The sequence below is a fragment of the Canis lupus genome, chromosome 37 (genome assembly GCF_003254725.2).
Source record: "Canis lupus dingo isolate Sandy chromosome 37, ASM325472v2, whole genome shotgun sequence".
NCBI lineage: Eukaryota > Metazoa > Chordata > Mammalia > Carnivora > Canidae > Canis > Canis lupus.
Window position 1 is genome coordinate 25,704,432 of NC_064279.1, and position 12,204 is coordinate 25,716,635.

Consider the following 12,204-nt stretch of genomic DNA (forward strand, 5'->3'; position numbering starts at 1 on the left):
CTGATGATGGGAACTTAGATCACTTGATTATGGCAGCGTCTGCCTGATTTTTCTACTGTAAAGTTATGGGTTTTTTTTTTTGTTTTTTTGTTTTGTTTTGTTTTTTGAGAGAGAGCATGCACATGCGTGGCAGGGAGGGGAAGAGGGAGAGAGAAACTAAGGAGACTCTGAGCTGAGTGTGGAACCGATGTGGGGCTTGATCTCACAAACCTGAGATCATGATTTGAAGCATCACCAAGAGTCGGGGGCTCAACTGTCTGTGCCACCCAGGCGCCCCAAGTTCTGTTTTTTTTTTTTCCCTTCATAATTAACAAATATCTTGTGGAGAGATATTTTGAGAGATATAATATTTAGATATTATAATTGTCCCATTTTCCAATATACTTTCACCCAGAAGCAGTTATTACCAGGGTGGTGGCCAGTGGTGATTTTCTATTCTTAACAGTTGGAATTCTGTTGTAAGGGAGTGTTGTTACTTCTCCCCCATTTATTCATTCATCCTTTTCTTTATTTGTATCACTATGGATTCATGGATTCTTGTTTTACATAGTCTGATACTCATTTCTTTTGCTGCTCAGGTTGTCCCAGATTTGGTTAGAAGGAGCCTCTTTTAAGCTGGCTCCTCTGTCCTTTTTTTCCCTTCCACTTTTAATGGCTTTACTGAGGTATAATTTACATACCATACAATTGATTCATTCACTATAAAAGTAGAATTTGATCGGTTTTAGTAAGTTTGTACATTTGTACAACCATCACCATCTGGTTTTAGAGCACTTTCATCACCCCGTAAAGTTCCCTCGTCCCCACTTATAGTCATTCCTTGTTCCTGCCCTCAGCCTCAGGCAAGCACTGATCTACTTTCTATCTATAATTTTGTCTTTTTTAGAAATTTTATAAAAATGGAATTATGGAATCCTACAGAATAGTCTTTCATGTCTGGCTTCTTTTTCTTAGCAGAATGTTTTTGAGGTTAATCCAGGTTGTTGCCTTTTATTGCTGAGCAGAATTGCATTATATGGATATATCATATTTTGTTTATTCCTTTACCAGTTGATAGACATCAGATTATCCATAGTTTTTGCCTATTAAGAAAAATGCTGGTATAAATATTTGTGTGTAAGTGTTTAGACATAATGCTTTAATTTCTCTTTGGTAGATACTTAGGAGTAGAAGTGCTGGGTCATCATATATTATAGTTTTGAAGAAACTGCCAATCTGTTTTTCAGAGTAGCTGTATCATCTTACATTCCCATCACTAATGTATGAAAGTTCCAATTTCTCCATCTCTGGTCAACACTTACTATTATCCATTTGATTATAACCATCCTAGTGGATGTGTAGTAGTATCTTCCTGTGGTTTTAATTGTCATTTCCCTAATGACTAATGGTATTGATCATCTTTTCATGTGCTTATTAGTCACATTGCCTTTTTTTTTTTTTTAAAGATTTTATTTATTTATTCATGAGAGACACAGAGAGATGCAGAGACGGAGGCAGAGGGAGAAGCAGGCTCCATGCAGGGAGCCCGATGTGGGACTCGATCCCGGGTCTCCAGGATCACGACCTGAGCCAAAGGCAGATGCTTTAACCGCTGAGCCACCCAGGCATCCCTCACATTGCCTATTTAAAAATTTTTTTTAATTGGGTTTGTTTTCATCTTATTGAGTTGTGAGAATTCTTAGCATATTCTAGATATAAGTCCTTTATAATTGCAAATATTTTCTCCCATTTTTCTTTTTATTCTCTCAATTGTGTTTTTCTAAATTCTTCATTGTGATATAATCCAGTTAACAGCTAGACGGTTACCACATTTTCTCTTAAAATTTTTCCATCGCCCAAGATCATAAACATTTTCTCCTATGTTTCTGCCACAAGTTTCATAGTTTTAGTCTTATGCTTAGCTCTCTTATCCATTTTGAGTTAGTTTATGGTGTAAGGTAAGAGTCTGAATTCATTTTTTTTGTACATGGATATCCACTTGTTCTAACATCATTTGTTAAAGGTTATCCTTACATAGGCAACTTTATTGAGAATTAATTGACCATAAATGTAAGGGTTTCTTTCTAGACTCTATTTGGTTAAATAGATAAATATATATTTATCTATATCTATCTATCTATCTATATGTATATCTATTCTTATGTCAATACTACCTTATCTTGATTATTGTAATCAGGTAGTATAAGTTCAAGGTTGTTGTTGTTGTTTTTTTTTTTTCAAAGTTGTTTTTGGCTGTTCTCGATCTTTTCTATTTCCATATAAGTTGTAGGATCAGAAGAGCCTGCTGAGATTTTGATAGAAGTTGAATTTACTGGGATCCCTGGGTGGCTCAGCGGTTTGGCTCCTGCCTTTGGCCCAGGGCTCGATCCTGGAGACCCGGGATCCAATCCCACGTCGGGCTCCCGGTGCATGGAGCCTGCTTCTCCCTCTGCCTGTGTCTCTGCCTCTCTCTCTCTCTCTCTCTGTGACTATCATAAATAAATAAAAATTAAAAAAATAAAATCTTTAAAAAAGAAGTTGCATTTACTCAATAGATCAGTTTGGGAAGAATTGCCATCTTAATAATATTGAGTCTTCCAATTCATAAACATGTTATATCCCTCCATTTATGTAACTTTTTAATTTCTTTTGGGAGTGTTTTATAGTTTTTGGTGTACTTCTTTTAAGTTTATTCTTAGGTATTTTATTCTTTTTGATGCTATTGTGAAGGGAATTGTTTCTTTTATTTCATTTTTTACTCATTAGTGTAGAGAAAAAATCCATTTTTGTATATTGATCTTGTATTGTATAATTTTACTAAACTTGCTTATTTTAATAGGTTTTTTTGTAGATTTCTTAGGATTTTCTATGTACAAGATGATGTCTCCTGCAAATAAGTATAGTTTTACTTCTTCCTTTGCAATCTACATGCATTTAACTTCTTTTTCTTGCCTCATTACACAGGTGAGAATTTCTAGAGCAATGTCGAATAGAAATGAGTAGACATCTTTGCCTTATTCTGGATCTTAGAGGGAAAGCATCTAGTGTTAACTGTGAGGTGAGCTATTTCTATGATCTTACAATGTATTTCTATCAAAATTTGAGTATTTCCTTAGTTTTTGCAGCATAAGAGACAGTCACGCTCATCTGATGCTTTCCCTGCCCCAGTTCTCCAAGGAGCTCCAGTTCCTTGGTTCCTTTTATTGACAAACGGTATGTAGTGATCACTAGGTGCATAACAATCATTTTTTAACTTTTCACTCAGTGTTTTCAGAAATCCCAACCACCTAGTTATATAAAAACTCTAAACGCCAGAAGCCAGCATCTTCTCTGGGTATATCCTAGAGCACTTTTCAGTTGTTTTTTAGTGCCAAGCTGACCTGCTACTGAAAAACCCAGTTACTGGTAATATAACAAATTTCACAGAAGTTTCCAGATAACTAGACTACTGTGTCTTTTTATAAAAGAACATTTGTACTAGCTGAAATTTTGCAGTGGAATACTTGTTGCCTTCTCCATGTGTGTCCCCCTCTCCACCCCTCTTCATGGAAGGTTGAGAAGGGCTGAGGGGAAAAAGTTAGATCATCTGGTGCTGGTAATAATGAGCATGATAACACCATCCCTTGAATGTTTAGTGTGGACCATGCAGTATACTTTATTTGATTTTCTAATTTGATTTCACTGCTACCCAGTGGGGGTTATGGTACTTCCTCTCGTCTTTTCCCAAGCATTCCAGCTGTCTGGTTTCAGCATTGAATGAATTCACTATTCATCAGAGCATCTGTTTGACATGAGTTATGAAGGAGTGGTAACTGCTGGCCCAGCATGGTTGTGAGTAGTAGTAGTGCCCTGGAGACTCTTGAAATACTTCACTCAAGTAACATGTGGTCGTTTGTTGTTTGTTTTGAAAGATTAAACAAGTAAACTGGAAAAGTGGCCCCTGCCCCTGCCCTATCTTTGTTTCAACCCTCTCCCCGAGATATCCGCCAGACCTTTGGTGTGTGTTTGTTTTGATTTTTTTTAAAAAGTAGGCTTGATGGCCAGCATAGAGCCAAACACAGAGCTTGAACACACAACCTTGAGATCAAAACCTGAGCTGAAATCAAGAATCGGACGCTCACCAACTGGGCCACCCAGACCTGTGTTTTGGCATAAACATATTCAAATATTCTGAGAGCAGTTTCAAAGAGACTTTCCTTCCAAAGAACTCACTCCTTGGCTGCTCTGCCCTAAACTAACCTTTCTTTTCAGCTGGTATTTTCCTGTTTGGACCTTGATTGAGGAACTTCACCAGAAACAGGCTTGTTTGCTTCTAAAGAACTCTGTGGGGCAGTAACGTAGTGTTTGTAGCCCCTGTTCACTCCTGAAGTCCTCTTGTTCCCCAGGGATAATGTGTAGGAGCAAGAAAGATGTAAGATTAATAGCTCTATGAAATATATCAGATTATTCAAAATACTTTTTTCCAGATGAGGTCACTGTGTTGTTGGCTCCTAAAGTAAGTTCCTCCCAAGCTCTCGATTGGAGGGTCAACTGATGGTGTATCCTTTAGGCTTAGTCAGAGAGAGTAAGTATGAATTCCCTTGCTTATTTTTAAGTAGTGGCCATATATGGCTAAAAAAAAAAAGTATGTAAATTGGATGAAAATAATGGGACTTGTGAATCTTTTAATTTATATAATCACCAATTACTCTAGGTTTGCTTCAGTTGGGTGTTTTTAAAACAAGGCTTCCAACCTGTGAGGCCTCCTACATATATAAATACTTTTCCTTCTTGTTCTCTTGCCTTCAGTGTCTCATCCTAAAATATTTCCTGGGAGATGGGCAGCCTGTTCTGAGATTCAAAGGCACACACACATAGACACACCAAGTGTATGTTGTCACAGTGCACTTAGAAATTTGAAGGAGGTGGGGAGAAGGATCTCACAGACATTGTGTCAGGAGCCCAGGGTATACTACAGGGACAGGTTTTATGACCTCATGGAAAAACAGCCTTATGAATATATGCGTCTGTGGGGTCTGGCCGCAGACATTATCTAGACTTCATCTTTATGGCAGAAACCACTATTCTAGTGTGTTGTATTTTGCAACTATTTTCTGACTTCCTCTACTTCTTATATTTTAGACCTTCTAATACTTTTTTTAAGTTTGTCATTCCTCATTCCTTTAGGAAGATGGGGTCATTCCATGGCACTTGAGTGGCAATGCTATTAAGGGCCGCATGTGGGAAAAGGTTACCTATGGCAGCAATCAGAGGTTCCTGGGATCCAGGTTGCCCAAATTTTCTAGCTAGGTCCTGCTTCCTCTTCACATAGGGTTTTGATTTCATCAAGAATCTCTAAAGAGAAGGAAGAAAGTTGCTTTGACAGCCATTTCCTCGTGTAAACCAGACACTACTCCTGAGCCAGAAACTGATACCAGGTTGGAACACTTGTATGTGGTACTGTTATGAGCGGTATTGTTTACTTCATGTTCTCAAATCTGCTCTGTGTAGATTATCTGCCATAACAGACTTGTTTTGCTTGGCAGTTCCTGACACAGCCATCTTAGCCAACCTCGGCTGTCTCTTACTAGTGATGGAGCTCTTTCCCCAAAAGAGATTTTTACAGAGCCATCTTCTTGTCTGCTTGATCCCTGTGTCCAGATAATGCTTCTTTGGGAATACAGATGGCTCTTTCCTAAGTTGCCATCCTCCACATCATGGGGACTCTGAGAGGAAACAAGGAGTGGGAAACAGCCTTTGCAAAAACATACGAGATTTAGAATCTCGTTAGTCAGGAGAACCCACTTTACTTTGGCACTTGCCCAGCTGGCCTGCTTCACACACTGCCTGGGAGCAGGCTACTCGCAGGCTCTGAAGAGGGAAGGAGTGTATTCTTTGCTTCCCTCTTCCTCATTTGGATTCGAAGTCAAGCCAGCCAGATGCTAGGCCACTCACATTCGATTTTCCTGGAACTGAGGATTCATGTGATATGATGCAGAGAGGCAGACATTGCATGGTGTGTGCAAAAGGGAGAATGGAAGAGTTCTTTTCACCCAGCCCTGGAGTCCTGTGCAGTGGGCATCCATGACAACAGGGGAAAGTGGGGTTGGCTGCAGTGCTAATGAGAACACATGCTCTTACAAGCTTCATCCACAAAGGGCCTCAGTATAAATGGGAGTGTTTCCAGCCTGGGTTTTGTCTTGTCCCTGAAACTTAAGGATAATTGAGGGGACAGGGACTAAGCATGTGTTTCATTCCTATTTAAGAAACATGTGGAGTCAGGCAAAGTTGAGTTTTAATCTAGGCACCACTCATTATTGGTTGTTTAATTATAGAAGAGTTACTTAGTTCTTCTGATTCTTGGATTCATCATCAACAAATTGAAGTAAGGTTTTTGTGAGAATTAAATAAGATAACAGAAGTAAAGTGCCTACCACAGTACCTGGCATTTTTTAGGTACCCAAATTAGTATTCATCACTGCTCCTGTGTTTCCCCTTCATTTACCAAACTTCTTCAGTTTATTCATTCATTCAACAGAATATTGAGCACTTACTGTGTTCCACCCACTGCTGGAAACAGCTTTTCGCTCCTGGTCAGTTGAGTAGCACATTACTCAAGTTCAGTGTAGTAGAAGCAATGACGATGGCATGCACGCAGATGAGGCATCCTGTTCAAAGTGGAGAGCCCAGGAAGGCTGCCTGGAGAAGGTGATATTCAAGCTGATTACTTTTAAGTCTGGGGAAAGAGAAGGAAGGACTCCAGGGAGTAGCACTTATGGAGGCATGAAGGTCTGAGATAGCGGGATATGCATGAGGAGCCCCGAGGACGGTATTTTTCAGGCCTACCAGTCCATTTTCATTTCCTGGCCCTTTTCTCCTATCACTTTGATGTGTCTGCTGGATTGCATTGGTAGGTAAAATGTGGATTCCCGAAAGAGGAACTATGTGAGTTGGGACTGTGAATCTGTTGAGTGTATACAATACACACATGTGTGGTCTTGTAAAGTCCCTGGCAGGCTTTGACTCTTCTCTTGTGTGTGCTTGCCTACCATAAACACACAGAGTGTAACATCCCCTGCACCGTAACTCTGTAGTTGGGACATGGTGAGGTCCATTTTCTGTGTCCTTAATTTGAGGTTATTGGCATCAAAATCTAGTCCTAGAACGTAGGCTGTTTTTAGCCCACTGTTGTATTGAATATTGGCAGTAATCAGTTGTGGTTTCGTACTCTCTCTCCTTTAGAAAGAATCCATGTAGTTTCCTTCGCAGGAAAAGAGGATGACATCATGTGGCTTCTGCAGGCTTTCTGTGCAGAGACGACACCCACAGTTCCTAGAGATATAGACAGAAATCGGGGGTCTTCCTTGGTAGCTAGTCTCATCAAGATACAAGGTCCTCTCCCCATCGAAGTTTGTGTTTTAAAAGTAACTTGAACCAAAAAATTCTCTGCTAATTCTTTCTGCCTAGCCATTGCAAAATTGCTTGCTTGGTAAGGATGCCAGGATTCCATTCAGAATTATCCCAGATGAATGACTTCTTATAGAAGAGTCTTGTTTTTTGTCATTTGTGAAAACTGAAGATGGTTTTATGACTTTGATTTAGACAGTAAATGACTGTGCTTAATGGACTGTTTGGAATTCAGAATTACTGGCTGGTTCAGAGGTTTTGCTTTAGAGGAAACATTGAATGAGGGAACGTGTAAGACAGGCCCTCCCCCCTGAGATGAGCCCAAACTGACATCTGAGGTTTGGGGTGATCCTCCTCCTCCTTCCCTTATGTTCTATTCCCTGAACTCTCCTGGCCCATTGTGGCTGCTGGAAATAAGATCACTTTAAGTAAAATAATGTTGGCATCCAGTTCCATTTTGTTTCTTTTTTTCCCCCCACCAACATGTGTGATGGGATTTAAGTCCCTATAGCTGGCAAGATGCTTGAAGAGGTGAAATCACTGTCTCAGCTGAACTCAGGTGAACTCCAGAGGTTGGCAGGGGAATTCTCTGCTTATATCTTGACTTGTCACACTTCGCTATGAAAAGCAGACAACAGCAGGGGCTGCTGAGAGTTGGTCAGGGACGAGTAGATGTAAAATATGTTTCTCTAGTGACCGTTGACCTTTCAGAATTGGTTGGTGAGGAGGAAGATATTGGCTGGTTTCTCTGGCACCCCCAGCCTTGCCTTATTTCAAGCCACACCAGGGTTAGGAGAGAAAAGAAAGCCACTCAGTGAAGTCATGGATGGTGAGACAGCTGTATTGTTCTTTGGAACGAGAGCAGAGCTCGAGGGAGTGGGGACACATGAGCAGACCCATTAGTAGTCTTAAACTCCCAGTCCTTGATGAAGCCGGCTTTGATGGCCTGAGGGCAGCAGGAAGACCACTGAAAACGTGGTACGGATCTACTGTTCTTCTCTCGGGGTCCTAAGTGACAGCCACAGCTGGTTGCCCAGGAGGGACAGAGGTATGGCTCTGTTGCTTAGTTGAGGCCCCCAGTAGCACGGCGTCCATCCTCCTGGAACTGTAACATCCCCAATGGCTTCTCTTCCCTTCAGGCTGACGGATTTCAAGGATGCAGCTGCTACTCCTGGAGGTGCAGGGCACCTTCTCCAATTTGGGCCACGAGGCCATGTGGCCATGATGGGGGCCCCTCATGGCCTCAGCGAGAACAGAGCACTACGATATTGGCCTCCGCCGGGGAAACAGCTTAAAGCAGAGCGGCCCCTCAGACACGGCGCCTGCCCCACCACCGGAGAAAGCCTCTGAGGGCAGAGCCTGGGCTCAGGCCCATCAGCAGGTGAAGCCAATCTGGAAGCTGGAGAGAAAGCACGTGGGGACGCTTTCAGCAGGGTTGGGCCCCAGCGTCTTGGGTGTCCCACCCGAGCCAGCCTATTTCTTTTGCCCGGGCACTCTGTGTAGCTCGGGGCACTCAGCTGTCATCGCAGGCCACGGCAGCTCCTGCTACCTGCGCTCCCTCCCAGACTTGTTCAGCAGCACGCTGCTGTACCGCCGCTCCAGCCACAGGCACAAACCCTACCAGCAGCTGGAGTCTTTCTGCTTGCGCTCAAGCCTGCCGGAAAAAAGACCTTTTTCTCTCCCTCACAAGGGCCTCCCTGTCAGACTCACTGCCAATAAGGCCCCTTCTTTCACGGTGTCCCCCATGGCCCAGCCCATGGCGTCCTCGTCCACAGATCGGTACCTCTCACTGGGAGCGGCTGGGGAGAACCCTTCGGGGAAGTGCCTGGCTGCTGCCATCTCAGGGAAGATCCCATCTCCACTCTCCTCCTCCTACAAGCCCATGCTAAATAACAACTCCTTCATGCGGCCAAATAGCACTAAAGTGCCTTTATCGCAGGCCACAGAGGGCCTGAAGCCAGTATCCTCACCCAAGATCCATCTTGTCTCCTGGCATCATTCGGGGGGCACCGGAGACTGTGCACTCCAGCCTGTCGAACACAAGGTACCCAAGAGCCATGGCGCTGTCCTAGATGATGCCCCTGCCCCTGGCACCCTCTCTGCCCCTAGCTCCTTAGACACTTTGACCACCAGTGTTGCCTCTCCTCAGTACAACCGGAGTAACTTAGCCACTAGAGCAGAGCCACATCCTTGTGGCCTGGATGGCAACTTTGTTTCTCAGGCTCTGACCAGGGAGGTTCGGTTCACTGAGGCGGTGAGGAAATTGGCCGCAAGAGGCTTTGAGAAGAAGCCAAGGCAAGGCTGCCAGTTGGAACAATCTCGTTTCATGAACCCCAGCTTGCAGTGTGAGCTCCTCAACAGGAACCGGCAGTGGAAACCTCCCACCGTAGGCCAGCAGTTCCCCCAGGAGGATGCTGGAGCTAACAGTAGGACCCTGCCCAGCCCCTCGGACGCCCTGGAGCTGGACGGTACAGTCTTCTGTACCAAACGCATCAGCATTCACCTCCTTGCCTCACATGCCAGCGCGCTCAGCTGCAGCCCTGCCTGTGGATCTGCCATTGACTCCCCACCACCCGGAGAAGACAAAACTCCTGAGCCACCTGCTCCTCCTCAGCCCCTGGGTGTAGCTGATGTGGCCACCCGCCTCTCTTCCATCCACTTGGGCCAACTTGGGAAGGAGGGGCCTACGGAAGCCAGAGGACCGGACTTCCCTGCCAGGGGTATCGGGTAAGTTAGAGAAAGTTTATGATTCATTTAGAGCAGTAGAACATATATGCCGTAATTTGGTGGCACTGAAACTAAGTCTCTGAAGGTTTGGTTTTATTTTTTTGGCTGTCCTGGAATTTTGGTTTTCACTATAGGGCAGAGGTAGACAAACTAGACCAGCATGTGGGCCAAATCTTGGCTGCTGCCTGCTTTTATAAATAAAGTTTTATTGAAACACAGCCTCACTCATTCATTCGCACTGCTAACTGGGGCTACTTTCCTGTTACACACGGGTAGGGGTGCAACAAACTGGCCCACAAAATTGAAAAGATTTACTACCTAGTCCTTTAGAGAAAGAGTTTGTTGACCCTGCTTTAGGTTATAAGCAGGAAGAAATAATACCAAACATGTTGGGGCCTGTGACTTTTCTTAATTCCAAACCAACTCAGACTCTGTCATTCCTTGTTTGACAGTCATTTCAGAGTTAGGGCATATACAAACTGGGTTCCTTCTCTTGTGCTTTGATACATCTCTGGAACCTTGGTCCACCGAGGCCTTGTTTTGAATTCCCAGAGGTCTAGGGACCCTTGAAATCAATGACCATTCACTAATGGTGTTTCGCATGTAGAATTTTGCACTGAAGTGCTATGAGGGATTTCAAAGATGGGAGACAAAGTGCCTCTCTGCACAACAGGGGCTATAGAGCTGAAGAGCTGTGACTAGACCTAAGCTCTGAGGCCGAGAGGACTTATGAGATCCAGGCAAGAGGCAGCAGGTTGGCAAGTGGGGGGAGATGAACACTGGCAGGTGACGAAGGAATGAGAATCTAACTGACTTCTCTCATGGACTGGGTGGGGGCATGATTCTTTCTTATAGTTCAGCTGCAGACCTCCAGCCAGACCTGGGTGAGGCTGAAGATCTAGAAGAAGAGCTAGTAGATGGTTTGGAGGACTGCTGTAGCCATGATGAAAATGAAGAGGAGGAAGGTGAGTAAGGGACTCTCTCCCCTCCAGCTGGGAAGTGGTCACCACCTGAGACGGAGGGGCCTGACAGTTATATACTGACTGGGACCTTGACTTGCTTTATCACCTACCATCCCCATCTGCCTGTGGGTCTTAGGGTGGTCGTGGTTTCTGGGAAGTTGATTCGCTAGCCCTGCTGCCCACCAGTGTCGTTTTCTTCGTGCTGCTGCCAAGCTCACAGAAGGTGGTACAAGGTGGCAGGGTGATGTTCCTGGCTTTTCAGGAAGGCTGAGCCAAGATGTCCCAAGGAAGAGCTGCCTAGGCTTGGTGAGTTTGAGTAGCAGCCTCTCCTAGTGGAACTTCTCTGCTCTCTCCCCTCCAGGAGACTCTGAGTGCTCTTCGTTCAGTGCTGTCTCCACTGGTGAGTCAGTAGCAGTGATCTCTCGGTGAGTACTGTCCATCGTTGGTACTCATTTGCAGTCTCTTTAAGATTATAAAGAGAGAGGCACTTGGGTGGCTCAGTCAGTTGAGTGTCCAGCTCTTGGTTTCAGCTTAGATCATCATCTCATGGGTCATGGGATCGAGCTCTGTTTTGGACTCTGCACTCAGCGGGGTGTCTGCTTGAAGATTGTCTCCCTCACATACCCTCTACTCGCTCGATCTCTCTCTCTCTTTCAAATAAATAAGTAAATCCTTAAAAAAAATTATGAAGAGGGATCCCTGGGTGGCGCAGCAGTTTGGCGCCTACCTTTGGCCCAGGGCGCGATCCTGGAGACCCAGGATCGAATCCCACGTCGGGCTCCCTGCATGGAGCCTGCTTCTCCCTCTGCCTGTGTCTCTGCCTCTCTCTCTTTCTCTCTGTCTCTGTGACTATCATGAATAAATAAATCTTTAAAAAAAATTATGAAGAGATTAATCACCTAAGTCATTAATGGCCCTGTTAACTATAACTCATTTTTTACCAGATTTTTACATTCGGGACTTTTATTTTTCAAACAAGGACCAGTGGAAGGGACCAGAAGCATAATTAATGGCCCTGTTAACTATAACTCATTTTTTACCAGATTTTTACATTCGGGACTTTTATTTTTCAAACAAGGACCAGTGGAAGGGACCAAAAGCATATTTTACCAATTGGGCTTAAAAATAGGACCATGTTTCTTAGGCTGTG

The 12,204-nt window shown here is 43.9% G+C and overlaps 1 protein-coding gene across 3 annotated transcripts in view; it reads left to right on the plus strand.

Moving 5' to 3' along the window:
- TTLL4 (tubulin tyrosine ligase like 4) overlaps nucleotides 1–12,204 on the plus strand; it is a 36,506-nt gene that overhangs the window by 10,530 nt on the left and 13,772 nt on the right. The window contains exons 2-6 of one of the 3 annotated variants that reach the window (XM_025441660.3): nucleotides 2,944–3,037; nucleotides 4,446–4,543; nucleotides 8,505–10,092; nucleotides 10,948–11,057; nucleotides 11,416–11,479. In XM_025441660.3, the coding sequence (XP_025297445.1) occupies nucleotides 8,603–10,092; nucleotides 10,948–11,057; nucleotides 11,416–11,479 (1,664 nt within the window). In that variant the 5' untranslated portion in view covers nucleotides 2,944–3,037; nucleotides 4,446–4,543; nucleotides 8,505–8,602. The remainder of the gene's footprint in view (nucleotides 1–2,943; nucleotides 3,038–4,445; nucleotides 4,544–8,504; nucleotides 10,093–10,947; nucleotides 11,058–11,415; nucleotides 11,480–12,204) is intronic. The other 2 variants (XM_025441661.3, XM_025441658.3) reach the window with 2 other exon arrangements.